This window comes from Heloderma suspectum, chromosome 2 (assembly GCF_057233095.1).
Source record: "Heloderma suspectum isolate Gila_16-S chromosome 2, 16-S_ref, whole genome shotgun sequence".
Lineage (NCBI taxonomy): Eukaryota > Metazoa > Chordata > Lepidosauria > Squamata > Helodermatidae > Heloderma > Heloderma suspectum.
Window position 1 is genome coordinate 216,919,650 of NC_139459.1, and position 26,502 is coordinate 216,946,151.

General features: G+C 43.5%; 2 protein-coding genes across 11 annotated transcripts in view; one reads left to right on the forward strand and one right to left on the reverse strand.

Moving 5' to 3' along the window:
* The window catches only part of ANKRD40 (ankyrin repeat domain 40), a 48,751-nt gene that overhangs the window by 13,761 nt on the left and 8,488 nt on the right, over window positions 1-26,502 (forward strand). For 5 of the 7 annotated variants that reach the window (XR_014788258.1, XR_014788260.1, XR_014788261.1 and 2 more), the window contains exon 5: window positions 2,032-26,502. This exon is cut by the window's right edge. Coding sequence is in view for 1 of the 7 variants with exons in the window: in XM_084837945.1 (XP_084694071.1) it covers window positions 2,032-2,178 (147 nt within the window). In the remaining 6 variants the exon portion in view is untranslated. The remainder of the gene's footprint in view (window positions 1-2,031) is intronic. The other 2 variants (XR_014788259.1, XR_014788262.1) reach the window with 2 other exon arrangements.
* The window catches only part of LOC146354007 (ATP-binding cassette sub-family C member 3-like), a 102,778-nt gene continuing 76,276 nt past the window's right edge, over window positions 1-26,502 (reverse strand). For 2 of the 4 annotated variants that reach the window (XM_084837943.1, XM_084837942.1), the window contains 8 exons: window positions 25,930-26,129; window positions 25,419-25,545; window positions 23,418-23,519; window positions 21,487-21,633; window positions 16,541-16,699; window positions 14,094-14,260; window positions 9,691-9,885; window positions 1-8,263 (listed from right to left, as the gene is read on the reverse strand). In XM_084837943.1, coding sequence (XP_084694069.1) covers window positions 8,155-8,263; window positions 9,691-9,885; window positions 14,094-14,260; window positions 16,541-16,699; window positions 21,487-21,633; window positions 23,418-23,519; window positions 25,419-25,545; window positions 25,930-26,129 — 1,206 coding nt within the window. In that variant the 3' untranslated portion in view covers window positions 1-8,154. Of the gene's footprint in view, window positions 8,264-9,690; window positions 9,886-14,093; window positions 14,261-16,540; window positions 16,700-19,067; window positions 19,137-21,486; window positions 21,634-23,417; window positions 24,393-25,418; window positions 25,546-25,929; window positions 26,130-26,502 lie in introns of those variants that run through there. The other 2 variants (XR_014788256.1, XM_084837944.1) reach the window with 2 other exon arrangements.

The following is a 26,502-nucleotide window of genomic DNA, read 5'->3' on the forward strand; positions in this document are numbered from 1 at the left end:
CTGAATCGTGATGGTCCATGACAGATCCCTGTGGAACATCATTTAGCTCCCTCATCTAAAGGACAGCGATCCACTAACTGCTGCTCTGGCTGAAATCCACAGCGCACTGGAATGTCCCGAGTGTGGCTTTCCAACCAACAGTACACCTGCCTCATGGTGGCAGGTTCCAGTTCACCTCTCTCCCATTTACGTGTAAGACTGTCAGATGGAGCATTATCAAAAGCCATGTTGGAGCTGAGATCGTCTGTCTCAACAGTTATTATCTCAACAGTTATTTTATCTAATGGAAGCCAATTACCCTGCCAAAATAATAACCTAGGCTGGCTTTCATTTTTGTTCCTAAAAATGTTGGCAGCTAATAAATAAGCTTCATTCCTTTAGATAATTATTTATAATAATGTATGACTACGCAAGCCTTCAACACGTGCTTAGAAATGTAGCCGTTGTATCATCTACAATCTTCCTCCAATGTATATTTACAAATACTGCAGTTCTCAGACCACCACCATCATCTTCTTGAAGTCCGTGGGACTACTCTGCAGTAGGTATTTTGCACACCACAGCCTTTATCAGCATCTAATACCTGGGTGAACTTTTCAGATCTAAACATTCCCTTATAAATAAGCAACTCTGTCTGAAAAGAAATATTTCGCATAAATGGCTTCATACAATTGAGATCTCTGTCCATCCTTCATCCTGTTGGAACGAGTAGGCTTTTGCTGTGCAAGTAGTACAGGAGCAAGACATTCCTACACTGTTCACTAGTCACCCTTCTGCCACCCTCAAATCACTCCAGAGCTTGGTTAACTTCAGCTGGCAGAGTTAATCCAGTTTACTGCTTGATGATCAGGCTCCACCTTGTTATTCTTGAACCCCATGTGAGGGGGAAACACTCGGCCTTGTTTTCGTTTTGGCAACTGTGTACTATCTGTTTCATTTTATAAGCCTAGCATTGTGGACTTGTTTGAAATGTATAGCCATACAATTAACGGTGTCCCCATAGCCAAGCTGAACTGAACTGTATTGCAAAGTAATTGCTCCTCTTGAAGTCTCTGGATCCAGCCATGCAGCTCTGAGCAGATAAATTGACAGTTGTATAGATGAGCTGCTCAGGTGACCAAATCGGGGCCCTGCTCCTCCTCCTCTTTTCCCCGATCATCTGATCTGCGTTACCACCGACTTGCTGGCTGGGCACCGCGTGTGCAGCCCCGCACACGTTCACCGTGCTCTTCTGTCCACATGCATCCTTGTCCGGCTAGATACCCCTTAGCTGGACTGGGCCTCAACAACCATTCTTTCTAGTAGTTTGTCAGCAGGCAACAAGGCCAAAGGAGATGTCTTTGTTGTTATATGAACTGAAATTCAATTTACATTAATTCAAAATCACTAGTGTGAACTTCTTGCTCACTGTGTGGCAAGGAGGCAGGTGAAAGTATATGCTTGTTCTCCCTCCCACATACCAGGAATTGCATAATTGGAGGAGGCATACGATCTCCTATTCACTGCAAATTCAGGTTAGACTACTGGGTCAGGGATGAAAAGTAAGAAGTAGGTTGAACAAGGGCTGCCTGCAAGCAGCAGTTCCCCTTTGGACTTTCCTATGGCAAGTTAAGGCAGCAATTCTGTGTACACGTGCCAGTGAGTAAGCCTCACTGTACACAGTAGGACTTAACTGCAATCAATAATAATAATAATAATAATAATAATAATAATATTTTAAACTGCACAGATTAAAAACAAGGCAGTCCCCACCCATAGGCTTACAATCTAAAAGACATGACACAAATGGAAAAAGGGATAGGAAGAGGAAAGCAAGCAAGCTCAGGCCCCTGTTCTTAAAGTTGCATAGTTCTTATAGTGACCAGTATGAATGACAACTGTTCAGGGAGGGGAGGAACCATCTGGCAACTAGTCTCTCGGCCCAGCTGCTGTCCCATGTCTCCCTCTGCTGCAGTCACATTTGGGGGTGTGCATGCCTCATATGAGTGTGTAAGCACTGTTTCTAATTAATACTGTATTTATTTCTTTAAGGACAAAGATGTCTCAAGGCTTCAAGACTTCCAAGAATTGGAGCTGGTTCTATCGATGGGTGACAATGACTTTCTGTTTAGAAATGCTCCACCAACCTTGACTGAAAGGCCTTGTTATAATAAGAAAGCATCAAAGCTGACTTACTAATTGCTCAGATGAAATACCTGTCACTAGCACTGAACTGATGAACCTGGGATTTTGAAAGGGCTGTAACCTCAGATTTGACTTCACCTTAGCAGACAGAGTTAAACTAATTAAGCATTCTTACTTGGAAGCAAGGTCTACTGAAAACAGTTGGACTTTTTCTAGTTAAGTGCGCTTAGGATGAGGTTGTCACACTGTAGTATCTGTAGTTAGTCTTTCTGTAAACTGGCAGTGAAATAACATATTAGGATTGGATACTAAGCAGTGACAGAACATAGTCTCTTTCCATGCTGAGGTGTTCCTTACAAGGGAATTATTTCTTCTTGGAATACTGCAGAGTTAGAAACTCTCAGGGAAAGACTTAAACTAAATTGTTCTAATACTTGCTACTACTTAAAAAGAACAGGAGCACTTAGGTGGAAGGACAGAACCAGGAAATATATAGGGAATATATATTTATTGGGAAAAGGGAAGAGGAAGGAGAAACCTGGGCTTTCAAACAGTAGTTATGCTGGCATAGTGTATCAAGGCAATTTCTGAGTTACACTAATACAGCATCTTTGGAAGACAGAATGTTGCAAATGGGTAGGTAGGGTATTTCTTGCCACTTGTGCATGTCAAGAGGAGCAGCCAATGTGAGAGGCGGGACGTGGCCCAAGAGGGATATTGGGGAAACCGGCAGGAAGCTTCTGAAAGGGTGGAGGGCCGTACAATTTGGAAATGGCAAGGGGAGAACCCTTCCCTTCCCCTCTCAGCGGTACATTGTGCAGCATGGGATGCTGCTCAACCAGCCCCAGCTGCCCAGGCCTTTTAGGAGCAAGGCTGAGATTTCAGACAGCAGCACAACACTTTATTTGGCTGGTTTAAAAATCTCACCAAGTGGCTAAATCAGCTGCAGTTTCTTCAGACTGGTGCCGAGATCAAATATTTGAACATATTTACTGTATTAACCCAAACCATAAATGTGGTGTTGACTGAGACTGCTAGGGTGTGTGTGTCTAACTTATGAATGCTTGTCAGTAAACAATGCAGAATGGTTGGTGATCTCTAGTGGTGTTTGGGTGTTTTTATGTTTTATTTTTGTGTTTTGATGAAGCTTAAGAGGTTTCCTGAAGGTTGATTAAGATGGCACCTTCACTCTGCAGCCGGATGCCACTTGTGAAATGAGCACAGTGCCCCTTGGCCTCTAGCCTTTGTCCTATTTATCCTCTGGTCTTGAAACTATTACTTATTTAGAGGAAAGTAATCTTGTAGCATTTTAAATAGCAGAAATATTTTTAATACCAAGATCAATAAGATAACATCTTGGAATTTCTAAGCATTTTTGACAGGAGTTGCTTGCATTTCATATAGGCATGTCCAGCTTTTCATCATCTTGCTAGTTCATCTTCTGTATACTCTGCTTTCCAGAACTAGAATAAACAAATCTGGAAAAGCGTGGAATATAATAATGCTTTTGAATAATCAATAATATACCTAGTTTTAGGATTCTGTGTACTAGTGCAGGGATATCATTTACTTTAACTACAGTTCAATGAATGTGGACTACAAGGGCGTTGGACTAGAGCTAGGAACTTCGGAGTTAAAAAGAAAAGTATTGAGTTGCTGATTTCAGTGCCCACGTGTTAGTACTCCTAACCTGTAGTTTGGGGTAAGCGTTCACAAGCACTGTGAGTGTGACCCGAGCTTTGAGCCATGGCTTTCTGAACAACAGACCTGCCCAGTATTACAGAATTAAGGCCAGTCTGAAGGGACACTTGAATCCACAGCCATGCTTTTGGCATGCTTCCAGTACAAAGACAAGCACGGAAATTGGCCATCCAACTTTTCCAGGAAAGCTCTATGGCCAGAATGCTAGCTGTTGGGCTGCTTCTGCTTATGGATCTGAAAAATCCCTGGGGTGTGACCTGCTCATTCCTTCACACTCTTGTGGGTACTGGGTCCAACCCAAATAAGTGAGGGCCGCCATCTGCTCCTGCCCAGCTGCCTATCAAAGTTTTCCAGTCACTGTCACCTATGGCCATCTATTGACTTAATCCGCAAGGAGAAAAGGGAAGGAGAGAAGTGTTTCCCTGCAAGAGAAGGGGGATTTCCTCATCTTGGACACCCCTCCTCTGACTTGTGTGCACACCTCTCCCTCCCCTCCAGCAGGGAGAGGGAATTACCTAGCTCTGGATTTCCTGCATCAAGCAAGGGGTTGGATTAGATGGCCTACAAAGCCCCTTCAACTCTTATGGTTCTGTGGGATGTAGTCCTGGCTACTAACCACTGCCTCCTCAGAGTGGCCAATTGGCGAAACTCATTGACCGGGACTGTATAGAATTCATTCCCCAAAACGTGTGGAGGCAAATTTTCTTGGGCTCTGCGCTTTCTCTTCTGAGACCCTGTAATGCGCAGTCTGGAAAGAAGTGCCCTTCTGTGCACTTACTTACAAATTCCAGAGACCTGGATCTTATCTTGCTTTCTCAAGCATCCCATTTATCACAACAGGGAATGGGAAGAATTATGCCACTAAGAGGGTCTCTATTGCTTAGTACTGTTTGCCTGAGGAGCACAATGGCTGTATATTAAGCCTTTAAGCTACACATGGTATATTAAGAGGCTTAATAATATTCTGTGTCTAACAGTATATTAAGCCTCTTCCCTTATCCCACAGAGGAGGAGTGGACAACACAGCCCTCCCTGGCCCTTTTTTTGCCAGATCCAATTAATCAATCAAACACTATATTTTCATCTTCTCTCAGATCTTCTGACAAAGGGATTTAATGTCAAATGTCATTTAGCTTCAGTGGCCCATGTTAGTCACAGGCCCAGGCTAGGGCTTAAAATATGCACTGAATAATCACTGTGATGAATATAATTAACCACCGAATTTTAAGATGTGGCTTTAAAATCTGAGCTGTCCTTTATGAAAGGCAGCTCAGAGCCCATGGCATTATTGTGAACAATCAATCTACACACATAACCCTTGATTCAGGCAATATATTGGAAATTAGGATCTATACAATACATGATTCCCCTGGATTAAGTAAGTCAGCAATTCCCATCATTAAAATCCTTGTGTTGATACTATAGTACTTAGATGGATTTATAACTTACAGGTAAAGCAGTGATTGCAGTAAAAGTAATTAACTATTTTAACAGGTAAACCATTTAAATTATCAGTTAGTCTGTGATAACAATGCCCTGAACTCACTTTTACACATTTCAAGGGACAAAAGAGGTGTCCTAACCGAAAGTGTCAGCAGCCTCTGACAAGATCACAACTGGGGCCTAATATATTGACATGTCCAATGCTACCTGGGATTTAAAATTTGAACCCCATATAGGCCTTAAACATTAGCACAGGTCTTAGAAAAATGCTTCATGTCAATGGGACAGTCTGTGACAACACATCAGTTCTGTGGCATACCATAAGCGTTTGGAGACAAGCTCCTATTATATCACTGACTCCATATTAGAATTGATTCTGTTACTCTATACCAGCTTTCCCCAACCAAGTGCCCTCCAGATGTGTTGGACTACAGCTTCCATCATGAGAGGAAGATGGGGATTGTAGTCCAACACATCTGAAGGGCACCAGGTTGGGGAAAGCTGCCTTATGCCATAGACGCTTGATCCTGCCTGTAATGAAGTAAGTGGAAATACTGCAACTGATTGAATCTTCAGTGTCCATATTCTCTGACAGGTGCCAGATCAGGACTCATACAACATACTTCAAATGGCAATTTTTTGTGTGATCGTGGAAGGTGCATCTTAACTCTGATTTTGCAAAGCCTTTTTAAGCGTGTGCCTAAAATCAGTGCATGTATGCAATCAGCTGCTCTAGAAGTACTTGAAAGGAAATGTGCTTTTCTGTTGTAAGACTTAGCTCAGAAATTCTAGCACCTTCCAGGAGCAAACTCTTAAAAGAGGAAAGCCCCAATCCATCGCAGAGTCAATGGGCATAAGTGTGCCCACACTGTGTTGGATTGTGACTGAAAACTTTTAGGCTTCTGATGCAGAAGCAGATATTTACAGGGATCCAATAAGTGGGTAAACAAACTGACATGATCTGCTATAACTAGCCATAGTATTAATTAACACATTACAGGTCTGTTGACTATACAGCACAGTTGCTGGCATCTTTCTATGCACTCAGAGAACTATTTTTATATTGTATAACTTATGCAATTTATAACAGAGGATTTTATTAGCTTTGCTAACCAAATTATTAACCTAATAACAATTGTGTAGTTCTTTCTAACATCAGTGGATATAAATGATTCAGGACTTCCTGCATTGTTACATAAACAACACCGTTAAAATGAAGAATTAACCAAATGGTTTAGGTCTAAGATTGTTTCCTATGTGTTGTATTCTTTTTACAATTAATAAAATTCTGCTGCCTTTCAAATGGGAGATTTGGTTTTCCCCCCGCGTCCCAATTTCATTTAAATCTAATGTTAATTGTTTGCTCTCCTTATGATGGGAGATTAGCTGTCCCAGCTGAGAATAAAATTTTGAATTTGCATTTTTGCCTTAAAGGGTTTCTAGGAACTCTGCTACTCTTTTGTATGCCCTGATTACAGTAGTTAAGTCAATAAGTTGTGTGCTTTATGTAGAGCAGCCCTTGAAGACTGTTCAGAAACTTCAGCTAGTCCAGAATATGGAAACACAGTTTTTGGTGAGGGTAACCACATGGGGATGTTTACACTGAAGTAGCAAAGGGCTCCAGTGGTTACCAGTTAGGTTTGTAACCACTGCAGTTACAAACCTAATCACATTTCAACCACTGTTCAAGGTAAAATTTCTTCCCATGAGGAACAGGCACTCCAGTCTAAAGGAGCATGTGCAAAGCCCTTCTTTAAAAGTTAAATCCCCACCAATCAACACTCTCTCCAGAAACAGCTGGTTATCAAGATTTAAGCTTTTTAAAAGTGAGTTCCATGCACACAAGCCTCAGCTGCTGTTCAAAGAGGGGAACCGCACATGCAGATTTTCTCATCCATCTAAGGATACAAATACAAAACCCTCCTGTGTGTTTAGTGCCTGAAGTCAGGGGTGTAGAGTCTTCAGAGAGTCCACATCTGGCCCACAGAGGCTTGTGCCACCTCTGCGGTCCCCACCTCCTTGGTTCTGCAAACCATAAGCCCAACTCATACCGGGGATTGGGGAGGAGGCAGGGAGAGGAATCCCCAGTATTGTCTCTGAAAACAGATTGGTGATAACAATGGGGATTACCCAGGAAGGCGGGGAGAGGAATCTCCACTACTGCCTTGGATCACAGGAGGTTCCACTTCTCTGCAAACTGTCTTTCTAGGTCTCCTGGCTGAGTCTAGCTGGATTGGGGGAAATGGGGATTATTTTTCGATAGTGGGCCCTTTGTGGGTTTCCTCCTATTAGAAATACACCAGATTCACTCTACTGAGGCTGCAAATAGCTCTTCTTTTTGTCAGGTGTTTAAGGTATATGCATTGAGGTATTTGTTGAAAAGTGAGCCAGAATCTTTAAAAATTAAATATTTTGTTGCTTAATCTGGGAAAGAGCACCCAGCTACCCCTTTCATTGATGCTTTCCATTTAACAGAAAACTGACCCAGAGAAATAAGGCTGTAGTGTTTTGTATCTCTAGAAGTAATTTACTAGAAATAGAACAGAATACAGAAGTATATGCATACATATAAACAGAAGTATATGCATATATACACACACACACTCTCTCTCTCTACATACATACTCGCATCCATTTTCTCACCAGGATGCTTGTCGATTAAAAAAAATACATCACTATATAGAAAATATGTTTAAAAATATAAAATTAACTTTTCTGGTTCTCCCAGGCATATGAAACATTTTGCTCCTGTATCACCATAATCAGGCAGAAATGCTGTTTTGAAAAGTATAGTACATTCAGGTATTGCTTTGGAGTAACACCCCCCCCCCACACACCATCCAATGACTAGTCTTTCGATGATATATATATATAGCAACTGTCCTGTTATGCCAATCCAGCATCTTTGGCCATACCATAGAAAATTCCTCTGGATGCTATGAGACTTGAAGGTGTGTCAAATTCGGCAATTGCTCCTTTGTCTAGAACAAGGACCCTGCAAAACAAGAGGGAAAATGTTTATATTTCAGAAAAATACCTTTCTGAAGACAGGTTGCTAAACTAGTAGTGGACCTCCCATTGTCACAAGGTCCACTGATAATTGCAGAGTCCAACAGCTTTTTTAGATTACAAGGACCTCTCTCTCCCCTTTTAAAAAGAGAATATTTCTAACCCACATAATTAGAAAAAAATAGTGAAAACGTGAAATCCACAGTGGACAAGTACTGGGAGTTGAACCTGGGAGAGCTAGGATCACGGCTCGCCACGCCCTCAAGACTCCCTGCCTGGTCTTGGGCAAGTTTGTCTCAGCCACAGCAGCTTACCTCCAATGCCAGTGACAGCCTCATGAGGCTGTTAGAGGGTGGACAGAAAAAAATTGTAAAGCATTCTGCAAAAGCGAGGTGTATTTAAACGGTAAATTTCAGTACTGTTGGCCACAGAATTCTAGTTTCCTCTGTTGTGTTTTGAGAGGACTTCTCTACTTGGTGAAATCAGCTGAATAAGGGCTTGGCTGCAGATAAAGAACATTGCTCCTATTATTTTGAGTGGGTTTCCTATATGGGTACTACAACACTACCATTTTTCTCAATTTGTTGGGTCCTTCCAGACCGTCACCCCCTAGTTTTGTACCCATTTCTTCCCTTCCTGCTGCTGGAGTCTATTTGATTACTTTGGTACTGTACGGTAGATGGCTAGATAAGCACCCCATCCTAGAGGTGTATTTGCAGAACGAAATGCCTTTCTGGGAGAAGGACAAGCTACTCTCTGTGCCCCCCCCCTTCCTCCTCTCTGAACATTCTGCTGCTCTTTACTGGTGCAAACTGCACACTTACAAAGAGCAACAGCAAAATTACTCATGAGTAACCACCCCTTCCAGCCACCAGACTTGCTCATGAGGATGTGAGCAATTTTACTCTTGGTTATCTGTACAGTCACTGCCTGGAACATTACAGGGACCATTTCCTCTTTAGGGAGGGGGCCTCACAATAAAACCAGGAAGTGAAGCACTAACCAGTGACCACCCAGGATATGGTTCAAAGGCATTGGATATATCCTCGGAAAAGAAGTGATACAAACACATGCTGTTGTGTTTGCACCACACATCCATATTCCTAACTGGATAACATAAATCATCTTGTTTGTCAGTAAGGTGGCAATGTATATGAACTAATTGCTCCAACGTACATGAGTCAACTGGTTTTTAAAGATGTGTTCCCAAAACAGGATACAAGACTTTTAAGCCTATTTACTGATCTGAGGTGGGATTACTTACAAGCCCTACATTAGGGCTACCTGTTTTCTATTTTGACGTGGGCAGGAATAACTTAAGAAATAGAGCCTGAACACAATAGAGTGAAAGCACAAACTCCATTTTTGGAGATATACGAAGATAATAGTGATGTATCTGCTGTACGTAGCTACCTGGTATAATCCATAATTGTATTCAGCCTATGTGCTATTGTTAGCACAGTACAGTCTTCAAATTGTGTCCTTATTGTCATCTGAATGAAGTCATCCGTCTCCAGGTCAATTGCTGCTGTCGCTTCATCCAGAATAAGGATTCTTGTTTTGCGGAGGAGAGCTCGTGCCAAGCAAACAAGCTGCCTTTGGCCAACACTGGAAAAGCAGGTGAAAAGGTGTTTTCTTTTTAAATCAATGGTCAGGTGAAGGCTGTTGCAATGAAAAACAAACTCTACACCAGTGAATGACTGAGGTCCTAAACAACTGTTATGGGGATGCATGGCTCCTCCAGACCCATATCCCTTTTACAAAGCTCTCCAGGGGGGTGTCTCCACCAGCAGTTTACTCCAAGCTTGCTGCATTTGGAGGTCATTAGGGAGACATGACCTTGTGGCCATTGAGCAGTCACCGCAGAGCTTATCACAGAAAAACCGATTTCTTAAGACTGCTTAAAGTCCGATTCTTTCCTTTAAGTCGGGTTCTCCATGGCATAGTTGTATGCCTCAACCACCACACTGACCTCGGGTATGCTAGCCCTTCCTAGGGGTGTGCCTTTCACTGGTCAAGGGGTGTTTCCTGTCCCTGTGTTTCCCAGCACAAACCAATCAGTGTCTCCTCAGAAGTAACTCCTATTGTGCTCAATGAGGTTTGTCCCCTGAATGTGCACACCAGCATTTATGGAGATCCTCCTTAATTGAAATAGCACATTTTAAAGCACTAATTCCCTAAAGGCTGTAAAGCGCTTACCTGAAGCTGCAATTCTCCACTTTTTGGTTTATTCCCTTTGGAAGTAACTAATTCACACCTTCGTTCCTGTGCAGCATCAGGTTAGAAAGGGGGCTGGTTCCCCATCCCTTTGTTTCCCCTCCCTGTCTTTCCCAGCACAAACACGTGTGTCTACTCAGAAGTAACTCCCATTGTGGTCAATGAAGCTTGTTCCCGAAATGCGCACTCCTGAAGTTACTGATATTCCCATGAATCGAAATAACGCATTTAGAGAGCATTAATGTTGAAGCTTTGACTGACTGCAGCAGGGCAGCCAGAACAGTGTGTTCCTATAATGATTGTTTATTTAAGGAAGGAAGTAATGCAAGGGGGGGAAAGAGGAGATTGTTCACAGCTTCAAGGCAGGGAGGACACTGAGTTCCTGTGATGATTGTTGCTTTAAGGAAGGAAGTAATGCTGAGGGTGGAGAGAGAGGGAGAGAGAGAGAGAGAGAGAGAGAGAGAGTGATTTTTGTCAAGACACAGGAGGAAACCTCAGGATTTTATCAAAGGAGAAAGGGGGGGAGAGAGCCTGGATGGGGAGGTGGGAAGCCTCTCTTATGGTTGAGCAGCCCCTGCCAGTCAGATGATGTTCACTCCAACCCCCACCCAGAAGTATGTTCTGTGAAGTGGCTTATGCTGGTGCGGTGCACTCACTCGTGGAGCCCTGAGTGGACACAAGCACACCGAAGCTGATCCCCTGAAAAAATCTGGGTAATCCTCCATTTGCTTCTCCTTCTGTTGTCGTAGAGAAACCCCCCAGTAGTGTTTAGAAAAAAGGAACACATGACATTGACTGGGATTGCACCGTTATGGAGGGGAAATAAGCCACATTGGGTTATTTCCCTCCCTTACACACACACACACACACACACACACACACGGGGATCACATGCTGGGGGGGATTTGCATTGAACATGATAGGGTCCACTTGTTTCTTTTTCTAAACTTTACCAGGACGGTGAAGGAGAGTTGTGGGTTGGCAGCAGCCACACATTCCATCTAACATTTATAATTAATTAATTAAGGGCACAATCCTTAATGGTTCAGACCAAAAAAGTCCTACAACTCCCAGCATTCCCCAGCTTCAGAAGACTTCACAGTGGCCAAGAACAATAAATTAAGACAATAAATACCACTAAAAACTCTAAGGTAGCAGATTAAATTAATTATCACCCAACACACTTTTTAAAAAAGCTTCCAACATTTATAATATTTAACCAAAAGCTTTCTTAAAAAGGAAAGTGTTTACAATGAGGTGAAAGTCCACCCTCAGGAGGGAGTTCCAAAGCTGTGTGACAGCTACTCAATAGGCCATCTCCCTTGTCCTAACTAGAAGTACTTCAGGGCTTGCTGAGACACACAAAAGAGAGCTTCTGTTGAAGTCCTTAATAAGTGGGAGAAGCTCGTATGGGTCTTTCAGATATCCTGGTTCCAAAATGGGGTAAAGTAGGGGTCCCCAATGTGGTGCCTGCAGGGACTGCCAGTGGTTCCCACAAAGCTTTCCACTCCCTGCCCCCTTCTAAAACTTATTTTTCATAAAAATCTTGACAAACCTCAGGGTGCCAGGTTCTCCTTCCTGTAAGCCAAACTACCACTGATCAGCTGTTTGGTGGGCAGGAAAAGAAGGTAAGGATTGTTTCCTGGCCCTGCCCAATCTTCTGCCCAATCAGACCTCTCCTAGTTGCACTCTCTCTCTCCACTCCCATCCTCTAGCCTGGCTATTTCTGTCCCTCACCTCTTTACCCACTGTTTCTCCCCTTCCTGGCCTCTAAGCCTCACTCTTTCTCTCCTCTCTACCACCTTTGCTTTGCTATTTCCTCTCCCTCCCAGCTTCTGGCCACACTATTTCTCTCTCCCCACCTGTTTACCTTGCTGTTTCTCCCCCCCCTCCTAGCCTTGCTCTTTCTCTCCTTCTCACCCCTTTACCGTGCTATTTCTCCTACCAGTCCCTAGCCTTGTTTTTTCCCTTCTTTGTCAGCCTCTTCTCTCATTCTACACACACACACACACACACACACACACCACCTTCCCAGGTGGAGGCTCTATAGCAGAGGAGGAGGTAGGAATGGCAGGTGGGGAATGGAGTGGCTGAGCCTGGGGTCTAGGTAGGGAAAACCTTTCCCTTCCTTTTGGGTCTGGGGTATTTCCCTTTCTTTTGGGGCTGGGAAAAGAGGTGTGTGTGTGTGCACGCATGCGTGCGTATAGGATGAGCAGAGGAATCCTATGTAGGTCTACTTGAGATGGAATTCCTACTGAGTTCCATATAAGCATGCATAGGACTGCAACCTAAATGGGTATTTTGTTGTGCTTCTCTGGGGTCAAATATGTGGATTGGCTTTGGGATTCAGACCCTTCACCTACTTGTACTCAGTTACTTGGGTGAATTACTTTATTTTAACTAGCCAGGCCCCATGGCGGCCATTATGTGACTAGCCACATCCTCCATGGGAGCTATATTGTGGTGGTGCCCACAGCAGTTTCTCAAATTCCCAAATGTGCCCATAGGTCCGAAAGGGTTGGGGACCCCTGGGGTAAAGGGTTTTAAAGGTCCTCACCAGCACTTTGAATTGGGCCTGGAAACTGCTTTGAAGCTAGTGTAGTTGTTTAAGCAAAGGGGTCACATATTCCCGATACCCAGCAACAACCTTGCTGCCGCGTTCTCAACCAGCTGAAGTATCCAGGCACTTTTTATCCCCAGAAAAAACCACACACGTATTTGGTCAGCTGATGTGAGAACTGGCCAAGCGGGAAACCTCTGTATCAGAGGCGGGCACCTTTGGGGGGTCTGGGGACAATTTTCACCCCCCTCTGGGCCACACTTTGTGAGGTGCTGGGTGAAAAATTGGCTGTTTGCTGCTGAATTTCAGTGGCAAACAGTTTCAGTGTGCTAAGAAGGTCAAGTTTACCTTGTCCCAACACTAAATTTGACCTTTTTAGCACTCCGTACCACTAAGGCTGCCATTTTTGGGAGGGGGAAACCAGTTTATTATTTTGTTGCCACACAGGCAGCTGGGGCTACATGTGGTCTGCAGCCAGCATGTTGCCCATCCCTGCTCTGTACAATAGGACAAGCACCAGAGCCCAAACATCACTTTGGGATTGCTCAGTACAAATTGTAACACGCTCCCTTCCATTTTGGTCCAATCTAGGAGGAGGACTGGACCTAAACAGTCTCAGACTTGCGATATAGTCCACTGTTATATTTCAGGCCAGAGGTGGGACTAAATAAATTGCCCCCTCAGACCTTTCCCAGACAGCCCAGAAGTAATTCAATGGAATGGAATGTTGACAGATTGAGAGGAAAAACAATTGACAACTGGGTGGATGGAGGGATCAAATGGTTGGGATTGGGAACAAAAATGGAGGACGGAGAATGGAATGGAGTGGCTGGAGAAGGAAGATGAGATACAGAGAAAAAAGGGGTAGACAGAATCATCTCATTGGGTGGAAAGATCATTTCCTAGTTCAAACTAGGGGGTCAGGGTGGGGAGAATGGAATGGAGTGGCTAGAACCCTGAACAGAAGCATTCCACACTGCAACATTTTGTTACAGGGCCTTACTCGTTATATCTATTCCTTGAATAGAATTTCAGTTACCTAAGGTTTTCTCCTCCTTCTGAGCATTCGTAATCCAGCATAGCTGGTTGACTGCTGACAAACCTCTTCAAATGGGACAGTTCAAGAGCACTCCATATTTCTTCCTCAGAATATTTATTAAATGGATCCAAATTCATTCGAAGTGTTCCAGAAAAAAGAACAGGGTCCTTAACAAAACAATCACAATTCTATTAGAACACATCTCTAAAAGAACATTTAAGAATACAGAAATATACTTCTCAGTATTTCTTGAGTAAATCCTAACTCACTGGTGAGGATAAGGCCAGTCTGTTTCTGTGGTCTGCAGTACCCTAGGATGTGATGCTATATACCCAGCACCGTGTCTGATTTCTTTTGATTTCCACAATTCAATAAGCCAGACCCTTTACATCTGGGGTGGACACAAGGTGTCCACAAAACTCAAGCCCCATCCAACAAAACTCAAGCCCCATGATCTTCAGGAATGGAAGCCAAGGGTTTTAACCACTGTGCCATCAATGCACTGCGGAAAATTATCAACTTCACTAACCCAATTTCTTATTATCTGCATTGGGACAATAATTAATGGTCTCCATGAGGAACCATATTGTGTACTATGGTTTGCACCAACATATGGCAAAGGCAATTTCAGTTGCAAAAGTCTCACAACCACAGGATAACAAGAGGGAAGGACTTCCCCCCCAAAAGGCAATGTGACTAGCATGTTGGTCATCTAGTTATTCCTTTATTGAACAAATGTACTATCCAGCTTGGTTGTTCTTCCAGAGGGGTGCCTTAATCTACAGCCTATGGTCTTTTCCAGTCAAAACCTTTGTATGGGGAGTATATAATCATTATCCATTTGCTGATAATAATCGAGACAATGTCTACTAAGCTAGCACATCCATTCCTGGTAGATTACATTTCCCTTGCTCTCCAATGCAAATCCTTTTCTGGCAAAATACACCTATTTCCCCCTGCAACCTCAACTATTGTGGTAATCACTGCCAGGTAAGGAGTGTGGAATTGCATGTTATAAGAAACATGAGGAATTAGCAGTCCTATGTTGAGTTTCCTCCTCTCTTTCTGTAACATGTAATAAAACACCTCGTGTCCTGACATTGTTACCTGGTGCATTTTCCCCCTTTCCAGAAGCAGCCACCAATTGTGTGGGATGGAAGCAGGGAATTCAGCATTGGGCCGCCATTTTCAGTGACAGCTCTGTGTTCCTTATAACATGTAGTTCCACCCTGAGCAAGGTGTGAACTGTGGTTACTTGCAGTAGTGTGTCACAGGAACCTATTTCATGGGACCCATTATATTGTTCTGATGAGTGCAGTGGTGTAGTACAGGGATGCAGCGCCAGCACTTTTCCATTAGCAGGGATGCTGACATCATCTGCCTCCCCCCTCAGACTTCCCTGTTCCCTCTGAGCTTAGCTGCAATCCTCACAGTAGTTGGGGGCGGGGGAATGGATTGTCCCAGAAACAGTATATTGCTCCCTGTTGAAATGCAAAGTATGGGGTGCCGGGGGAGGGGGGTTGGTCTTGAATGGGCAATTAAGACCCAGGAGCTTTACAAAAGACCTGCTTCTGGCGGAGGTGAGAACTGGCAAGAACTGGTTTGTTGATAAGGATCATCACAGCTGCCTGAATTTTGGCGCCCTCCTTGGGGGTGTGGCTATGGGGACTGCCATGATGACTGCCTGCATTTCAAAACTGACCACTACGCACCACTAGATGAGTGCCGCACCACTATCATTTTGAGAAATTAAATCCTGTCACCAAGTTACAATTTTATCTTACTACCCCCCTCCCACTGCCCCACCACTTCAAAGGTTGTGCACTCCGAAAAAAGGGAAAAAAGCTATCTTCCAGAAGCAAGGCTACACCCAATCCCTTCCATTACATGGGGATGGGAATATAGCCCCGTTGGTGCTGCATTTATTTATTTATTTATAATAGTTATATGCCACCCTTAAGGATAAAAATCCTCTCAAGACAGCAAGTGGTACTTTAGCTTACAACAAGAAGTGCTTTCTGGGGGCGGAGTGCATGGTTGTGCTACCCACCAAAGCTTTCAGAACAGGAAATGTAGTCAAGAAGATAAACTAGGAGTGTTAGGCTGCACCAATGGAAAGAGGAGCCTCCTCCTCATTCTCTGAGGGGTGCTTATGAGACACAGGGACCAAAATAAATTAACTTTTGCTTGATTTGACAATGCTGCTAAACAGGATTTGTTAAGAACAATGTTGTTCTGCTTGTGCAACTCAGTTAAATCCTTCTCCTTGGTTCCCAGCTCATACCAACCGCCCTGAGACACAAAGCAACTGTTCTAAAGCAAGGTCATGTAATGACTAGTCTTGCGTATATAGCCTGACCTAGCCTGCAAGTGTCTTACTTTACAGAAGAGTAGTTTGCGATTAGTGCCAAAGGTTAGTGCCTCTCTCATGACCCAGGCTGATTTACCTGAGGAATTATAGTCAGCTTGGATCGTAAGTCATGAAGGCCAATATCTGCAATTCTCAGTCCATCAATTTTGATTTCCCCCTCCACAGCTTCTAGGACCCTGAAGAGGCAGAGGGTCATAGAGGACTTGCCAGCTCCAGTTCTTCCAACAATCCCAACCTAATACATATACATTTAAAGAATTGGGAAAAAAATTCAGTTAAAACTCAAGTAGTGGGTCCGTTTGCAACCTCAGAACCAAGAGAGCTTAACTTTCAAGCTTCCCCAGAATATAGTTTATAAACAATGTTATTTTTCTTCATCTTATCCTTTTGTTCCAAAAATGGGGACCTACCAAAATTGTTATCTACCTTTTGATTTATTTAAATTTTCATTTATTTTATTTATTACATTTCTATACAGCCCAATAGCCAAGGCTCTCTGGACAGTTTACAAAGATTAAAAACCTTTAAAATACAATATTGTAATATAATATAAAAATGAACACATAAACACCCCCCCGCGCGCGCACACACACACACACACACACACACAATTGTAGCCATCAACAATAAGAAATCCCAAGACCTGTTAAATTTTTACTATAAATTAAATAGAATGGGTTATATTCAATGGTGTCCTTTCCATGGAAGGCTTTTGATCCAGAGGAGGCTTCCATAAACAGAAGAGGTGGCCATTTTCACAATTTCTGCCTCTCTCATGCAGTGCCCTCCCCCACCCCACCGCCCACATGCCGCCTCCCAAACTGTTCCAGAGAGTCCCCCAACTCTCTGAAGCAGATTTGGGGGGTGCAGGAGAGGAATCAGTGAGACTCACTCCCCCCTTCCATTCACAGAAGCTTCTGCTGGATCAAAAACCATTCCATGAATAGAAAGACACAACTGGATACAACCCCATGTGTGGCATCCACTACTGGGAGGCTTTTGATCCAGCGGAGCTTCGCCAATTCCCACTCCCCCTGCAGTCCCCAATGTCTCCCAACAATCTGCTCTGGAAGGTTGGGATACCCTCCGGAACCGTGGAGGAGGTGGCAGTGTGTCCTGTAGAGGAGGTGGCAGTGTGGGCAATCCAAAATTGCCTCCTTTGCTCTTTCCCCTGGAAAGAGTGTTCTGAGCAGAACTCGGTGCAGTGACACTCCCACCAGTGGAATAAAAAGTGTGGATCCAACCCCATATTTTTAAACTTCAAACATATTTGGCTGGCCCAGACTGTTCTACAGGATGGCCAGGTCTGCATACTCACAGAGGGGAAATAAGCCACAATGTCTTATTTCTCCTCCCCATGCATACCGGGGGGACTAACATAATTATTCCTGGCAGCGTGGCTTGTCGTGTTGTGTGAACCTGGCCAGGATGGCTTTTTGCTATGAGTAACAAGTCACTAAGAACCCTACAACAGGCTATGGGTTCTGGGTGGCTTGTTAACCACAGCAACAAGCCACCCTGGCCAGGTTCACACAACACGACAAGCCGCGCTACCGGGATAATTATGCTAATCCCCTGGCACACACGGAGAGAAGAAATAAGACACCGTGGCTTATTCCCCTTCAGGGATTGTATGAACCAGGTCAATATGTGTGCTATGTTAGGATATCCTGTTCCCTAATTTTGAAAATAATAGCAATCCTGGTCTGGTGGAATTTTTATACTGCTGAATACTCTCTCAGAAATACTATGAGAGACAATGCTAGTTGCCAGTCAAGAGTTCTGCAAAAATTCTGGATGCTGTATGAAAGGGACAGTAAATTATGACAGCATGATACATAATGATCACCACTTTTCTCACATGTAAAATGTTTGCGCATATTTGTCAAACTGCCCATATCAAAACTAGTAAGCATTTAGCATTCTGAAGGGCTCTTCAGAAAAAAGGGGGGGGGGATCTGTTGCTTTTAAACATGAAAGGGCATATTGTGTGCTCTAACAGCACTCTCAGTAAACTCTGTCATGCTGCTGCTTTCTGCTCTTTTTTGCATCTTATTTCTTGATTGCTGAACATACATCTATTCATCTTTTTACTTATTTTTCTCCCACTTCTTTCTTCACGGTATCGTTCATACCATGATTTCTTCTGCTTCTGTTCACTATATTATATGAACTTTCTACATTGTTTCTGGATTTTTTTTCCTGTTTCACAATATTCTTTGTGGCTGCAGAATCCACAGGCTCCCTGGGAACAGAGGAGGGCTGTAGCTCAGTGGCAGAACACTTGCTCTGCATGCAGCAGGTCTGAGGTTCAATCCCCCACATCTCCAGGTAGGACTGGGAAAGATCCCCACTAGAGACCTTGGAGAACCACGGCCAGTCAGTGTAGACAATAGTGAGCTAAATGGGCCAATAGTCTATAAGGCAGTTTCCAGTGTTGTTGTTGTTGTTATTATTAATTACATTTCTATACCGCCCCACAGCTGAAGCTATCTGGGCGGTTTACAGAAGTTAAAACATTAAATACAATATAAAAAGTTTAAAAGCCAGTTACATAAAAGCACACAGACAATATACACAAACAACATCTAACTAAGAACAACCTTGAACTGTCAGTCATAAGTAAAGACACATCCAGGACCGATTAAAACTCATCATGTGCTGCCAAATGCCTGGGAAAAGAGATAGGTTTTAACCTAATGCTGAAAAGATAACAATGTTGGTGCCAGGTGGGCCTCATCGGGAAGCTCGTTCCACAGATGGGGGGTCACCACTGAGAAGGCCCTCTCCCTCGTTGCTGCCTTCCGAGTTTACCTTGGTGGAGGCACTCGGAGGAGGACCTTAGATGCTGAACGTAGCATACGGGTAGGTTCATTTTGGGAGAGGTGTGCCGTCAGGTATTGCGGTCCCAAGCTGTGTAGGGCTTTATAGACTAAAACCAGCACCTTGAATTGAGCTTGGAAGCATATAGGCAGCCAGTTCAAGTGGGCCAGAGTCGGTCTTATATGTTCGGACCTTCTGGTCCCCATTATCAATCTGGCCACCGCATTTTGCATGAGCTGCAGCTTCTGAACTGTCTTCAAAGGCAGCCCCACATAGGGCGCATTGCAGTCATCTAACTGGGAGGTTATCAGAGCACAGACAACTGAAGCCAGATTATCCCTGTCCAGATAGGGGCACAGCTGGGCCACCAATTGAAGTTGGTAGAAGGCACTCCATGCCACTGAGGGCACCTGAGCCTTAAGTGACAAAGATGGTTCCAGGAGGACCTCCAAGCTATGGACCTGCTCCTTCATGGGGAGTGCCACCCCATCCAGAACAGGTTGAACACCCTCCATCTGGTCAGCAACAGCATCTCAGTCTTGTCTGGATTAAGCTTCAGTTTATTAGCCTTCATCCAGTCCACTGTTGCAGCCAGGCACTGATTAGCACATCCACAGCCTCACCTGACGAAGATGAAAAGAAGAAAGAGAGCTGCGTGTCATCAGCATACTGATGACAACGCACTCCAAAACTCCTGATGACCGCATTCGGTGGTTTCATGTAGATGTTGAACAGCACGGGGGACAAAACTGACCCCTTTGAAGCCCCATATTGGAGAATCCAGGGGGGTGAGCAGTGTTTCCCAAGCACCACCTTCTGGACCCAACTCTCCAAGCAGGAGTGAAACCACTGCAATGCCGTGCCTCCCACTCCCAGCTCAGAGAGCTGTCCCAGAAGGATACCATGGTCAGTGCTATCAAAAGCCACGGGGAGATCAAGGAGAATCAGGGTCACACTCCTCCTGTCTTTCTCCTGACACAGGTCATCATACAGGGCAACCAAGGCTGTTCTTGTCCTAAAGCCTGGCCTGAACCTCAATTGAAATGGATCCAGATAATTGGTCTCATCCAAGAGTGCCTGGAGCTGGTTGGCAACCACTTGCTCAAGGACCTTGCCCAGGAATGGAACATTTGCAACCGGCCTATAAGTATTAAAGTTTTCTAGGTGTAGGGAGGGTTTCTTCAGGAGTGGTCTCACCACTGCCTCTTTCAGGTGGGTCAGGACCACTCCCTCTCAAAAGGAGGCATGAATCACCTCCCCAGCCCAGCTGGCTGTTCCCTCCCTGCTGGTTTTTATTAGCTAAGAGGGGCAAGGATCCAATAAGGAAGTGGATGCATGAACCTGTCCAAGCACCTTGTCCATGTCCTTGAGCTGTACCAACTGAAACTCACCCAAGAAAATTGGACAAGACTGTGCTCTGGATACCTCACCAGATTCACCTGCAGTAATGCTGGAGTCTTAAGTCCCGGCGGATGCAAGAGATTTTATCTGGAAGTGCCTAGCCATTGCATTACAGCGGGCCTCAGATGGTTCCATAGTGTCCTTAGGGCCAGAATGTAAAAGCCCCCAGACAACCCTAAAAAGCTCTGCTGGGTGGCATATGGATGACTGAATAGAGGCACTAAAATATTGTTTCCTTGCTGCTCTCACTGCCTTTGAATATACCTGGCCAGAGGCAGGCACCAGGGTTCGACTACATCCACCAGGAGTTTTTCTCCACTTGAACTCAAGCCATCTCCTATTTTCTTTCATTACTCTCAGCTCCGGGGTATACCACAGAGCCGTACGAGCTCTACACTGGAGAGGGCGCTCAGGAGTGATCATGTCAACCACCCAGGTCATTTCTGCATTTCACAAGTCAACCAGGGCTTCGACAGGAACGCCAGCCATCTCAGCTGGAAACCCCCCCAGAGCCCTCTGGAAACCATTAAGATGCATTAGCCTCTGGGGGCGGACCATCTTAATAGGTCCCCCACCCTTGCAGAGGGGAGAAGCTGCTGTAAGTCTAAACTTCAGCAGGCAGTGATCTGACCATGACAAAGGGACTGATGCAAAATTCCCCACCTTCAGATCACCATCTTCATGTCCAGTTCCTACATGTACACTGAATGAAGCAGAACAGCTGGCTTGTAAAGTCAGGTTACTGAACAGAAAATTTGATTCTATTCAAGGCAACTAAGTGGCTGTGCTAGATCATACCTTTTCTCCACCTTTCACATGCAGGGTGAGGTCTTTCAGCACCAAGTCCAAGCCTTTCCTATACCTTACAGAATAGTTTGCAAATTCCACTTCCCCTTGGATGGGCCAGTCGTCTGATGGTCTTTTGTCTTCAATTATCCAGGGAGCCTGGAGGGGGTGGGGGAGAGAGAGTTTTATCATACTGTGTTAGCTTTATAGTAATATTTTTAGTATCAAAGTTCTATATTATATTAACAGTTTGAAGATAGTTGAATAAGGGCGCAGTTGTAGGACTTTTTTGTGTCTAAACATGCAAAGGATTGCACCCTGAGTCTTCCCCACTAAAGATTAACACAGACTTCTAATTTACATTGCTTGCTTGCAGAATTATTTAAAGGAAGATGGACAAACTCTGGTTCAATGTACACCATGTGGACACGCCACCACCAAGGATGAGAGTCACAGATGATACAAGTATCGGTTGCTCTGCTACTGTATGTAACTTCTTGTGTGACTAATTAATTCCCCAATGGATTCCCACACTAAGGGGTGCACCAGTACACCTTCTTTCAACCAGCTTTAGTCTACTATATGGAAAGTGCATAATCTCTGAGAAGCTAAGGGGGAAATCCTATGCATGTTTAAATAGAAAAATGTCCTGCAACTCCCAGCATGCCCCAGCCAGCATGTAGGACTTTTTGCTGCCTTAGCATGCATAGGATTGTGCCTTTATTCTCCCAAAGATGTGCATGTTTATGTTAAATGATATCAGAGATACTAATGTAAGTAGCATGATGTCTTTTATCATATCTGTTTCCTCTTGGTAAGGGAACATGCAAGCTTTCAAGTTGCATATCTCTCTTCATCAGGGCAGAACGGAATATATCAGTTATTTAGATAGTCAGAGAGTGGATTGGTTGGAAATGCAGATGTCTTTAAAGTAACCTCAAGTAGATAACAGTCTAATCACTAGGAGTGCAACCCAGCCAAAGACACATACTTTTAAACTCTATTTATATCAACGGGAGTGTTTAACATGGTTAATTCTCTCCCACTGCAATCAATCCAGTTCCAACGTACTTAACTTTGGCTAGAAGAGACCACACACCACATTTCCAGCAACTAAGAGTACACTGTCCAGCAGAGCACCCATGTGAACTGTATGAAGTGACTAAAATTACTTGCGTTTATAGCGAACCTTGCTCAGATGACTAGCGGCAACATTTTGATTCTACATGAACAGCATCTGGCCAGTTCGCATGATCAATATATTTAAATTGCGGCCTGTGTGGGGCACAATTTCAGTAATCACTGACAGGGCATGGCTTGTCGTGTCATCTGAACCTGGGTGGCATGGCTTGTTGGAGGGGAAAAGGGGGTTGGACTCGATGGCCTTGTAGGCCCCTTCCAACCCTACTATTCTATGAAAACAACCCTCCAACAGCCCATGGGTTATTGGAGGGTTGCTTCCCCCTTCAACAAGCTATGCTGCCTGGGTTTGGATGTCACGACAAGCTGTGCCCAAGCAGGGAATTAGGGAGCTCATGCCTCCCGCACACCCGGCACATGCCATGATTTAAATAAGCCACTGTGGTTTAAATAAGCCAAGGTGGCTTATTTTGATCCTGTGAACCAGGTCATTGTCATATCTGTTTCATAGTTGCTGCTTGACAAGAATGACAAAACACATTGTTTACAGAATACAGTCAAATCAGATTATGCATGCAAGTGGTCTATAGGCCAAATGCTCTTCATGAACCTGAGTGGAATTGTGTGCTTTTATATTAGAATACAAATTTGTTTAGAGCCAGACATAACACGAGAAATTATATATTTGCCATACAAACCACTTTAAGGAAAAATGTATTTAAGCCTCATATGTGTGAATTAAAGTTCTTAACAACTTGTGTTTCCAGAAGGAAAATTCTCTGTTTGAACTCTTAGGAACTGACCTCAGTTTCAGTTTCTGAGTATTCCTTCACTCTTTCTACAGCCACAATGTTGCTCTCCAGGTCAGAGGTCATTCGTACCATCCAGTTCAGAGACAGCGTCACCTAAGCAATGATAAAAATGTGTCACCGGTTTGAGAAGATGATAGTGGCTACAAAAAGTGACAAATAGAGGAGATATTAAAAAGAAGGCAATAGTGAAGACATAAAAGAGGAGTAGCATGGATGATCTTCGCTACTATCCTCTCTTTGATATCCCCTCTATCTCTTTCAGCTATTGCCTCCCCTCCCTCAGGAAGACAGTCAAGGAGGGGAGGGACTTGGCCTCTAAAACAGGAGTACACAACCTTTTTGGCTCTGAGGGCTGCATGTGATGCTGGTTTGGGGGCCACACACAGATGCACACACACATCCCAGCGATCCTGATACTGACTGCTTTTTCCTCACTGCTAGCAGTGATGTGGAAAGAGCAATCTATATGAGGATATCTGGGGGAGGAAGTGGAGAGTACAGGTGGATGGGAGGGTATGGAGGGGAATTCAGTGTTGGCATCAGGACACCCATGGAGGCCACAGCAAATTTGTGCACCCCTGCTCTAAAGCATGTACCTACCCATACTTACAATGGCAGCGTTTGGGCAGGCCTAATATTCCAGTATCTAAACTTACTGAAAATTCGTATCAGGAAATGAGGAAAACATCCAGTAAACTTCAGTACTGTACTTTTGAGTTTTCCTGAAACTTTCTGGGGGCTTATTATACATTATCATGAATATCATTATTTCTTATATTCCATTTAATATAAATGCATAGTGGTAGAATTTATTGCTTTGCCAATTTTAATGTGTGATCCCACTCTTACTTGGGATAGAGATTCAATCAATGTGCTTCTCTTTTCCATCAAATCAACATTCATAGCTTTTAAGGTTGGGAGGCATCATTCAACTCCTTTGATCTGATGAGATGCAATAGTATAGGTCTGAAAATTTCACAAAGCAATTTCCCCATCAAAGATTGCAACTTTGGAACTGAGCTATAGCAATTTATTTATTTAGGTATTTACAAGATTTATACACCGCTCCACATCTATACAAATTCCAGAGCGGTGAACAATAATAGATAAAATGATAAAAAGATAAAAGAATAAAACATATTAAAAGTATTCTTCTTTTAAAAAAAGAGTGCCAATAAAAACTGTGGCTGGTCAGTCAAGGAAGGCTTCCTGAAATAGAGCTGTTTTCATGGGGGTGCTGAAAAAAACACAGTGTTGGCTCCTGCCTGATCTTTAGAGGCAGGGAGTTCCATAGAAAGGGGCCACCACACTGAAGGTTCTTCTCCGGGTGAACTCCAATAGGATATAAGTCCATGTGGAACTACCAGGAACATGCCTTCTGATGACCTCAGTGGCTAGGCAGGTTGGTAAGGAAGAAGGTGCTCTCAACTATCCAGAGAAAGTGAAACGTAGTCTTTCTCATCAACATTTCAAAGCTATATATAATCAACCACGCTCTTTCTAAAGTTGATGGCCTCGCTCCCTATTGAAAGTGTGCTTAAAATCCTGAAAGATTGTCCAACCTGGTGACTACCATAATATGCCATCCTTAACTAAATGCTCTTCAGGAGTAAAGGTAATGAAGGTAGTGTTAAAACCTTAGTGCAGTTTCTCTTAAAATACCAAGAGGCCCTGCGTAGGCCTGCCTGTACATGTGTGTGCATGAGTGTGAAGGGGACCTTAATGCTAATTATCTTTTTTCCCTTATCCAAAGGAAACACTGCCTGCATTCAAATGCATAGCTTATACTGCTTTTCAGTCATCTTCCCATTTTTCCTGCATTTCTTTCATCCAGTGGGTTCCCTCCTCCCCTCATTCTGTTTTTCCCTGACAACAGCAGAAACACTGCAGCAATGTGTAATTAAACCCAGGATGCCTAATGAAAATGTCACGCTATAATGAGACTTCAGTTCCTCCACTTATGAGTGATCTTTGAAAACGCGCTCTACACACCTGCAAAGCATAAGACACGGAAAGTCCAACCAGGCCAGCGCTCAGATTGTTTTTACTCAATACAGCAAAAAGGGCTGCAAAAAATACAACACAGTTTCCTACAAATTCAACTCTAACTCCCAGCCACCTATTAAATGAGAAAACACAGATAAATTAGTACAGAATGCAATAGAAGAAAATGCCATTTAGCCAATTCAAAAGTTGGAACTAAAATTAAAATAAATATTATCCATGTATTCATTTCATTTCTATACTGCCCAATAGCCGAAGCATTCTGAGTGGTTCACAACAATTTAAACCATAACATACAATATAATAAAATACAATACAAAAGTTTAAGGACAAAATCCTATGTGTGTTTTGACAGAAAACAGTTTGACAATTCCCATAGCGGGCTGGGACATGCTGGGAGATAAGGCATTTTTCTGTCTAAACAGGCATAGGATTGCACCCTGAATGTTTAAAACTACAGTATAAAATAAAAATTTAAAAAATCAAAGCTTGGTTTTACCTGTTAGATACAATTCCAGGATAGTAACTCTTCTGATTGTCATTCATCTTTGTGTCACTGATGTAAACAAAGGACTTCTCTCTTCTGTAAGCTCGGATGACGCTTGCTCCCGTGACAGTTTCCGAAAAATGGGAGTATACGGGGGACCTGCTAACTGATTCCAGCCGCTTTAATTGGCGAGAGGTAGCTACATAGAATCGCTGGCATTGTTCAATTCAAAGGCATACAGATTAAAACACAAAATAAAACAAAAACTTACTTGACGTGAACTATTAACACATCGCACCACAGATGTACAACACAGTGAAACAGTCTCATGCCTAGGGAAGCGAAGCTGTACAAATTTCCAAGATGTTTTCTCCCAAATCTCTTTGTCTAAACCTCAAAACAAATTATGATGCATCAAAATCAAATGGTAAAGCTTTTCCTGGACTGTACCACTTTAGTCCCCAAGGGATGTTTGTATGTTTAAATGCTCGTGTACAAAAACGTCCTCTGCACAGAAAAACAAGATGTGAAGAAGAAGGCTAGTCGTCCATGCAATACTAGTTCTTTTATGCAGACAGAATCTAT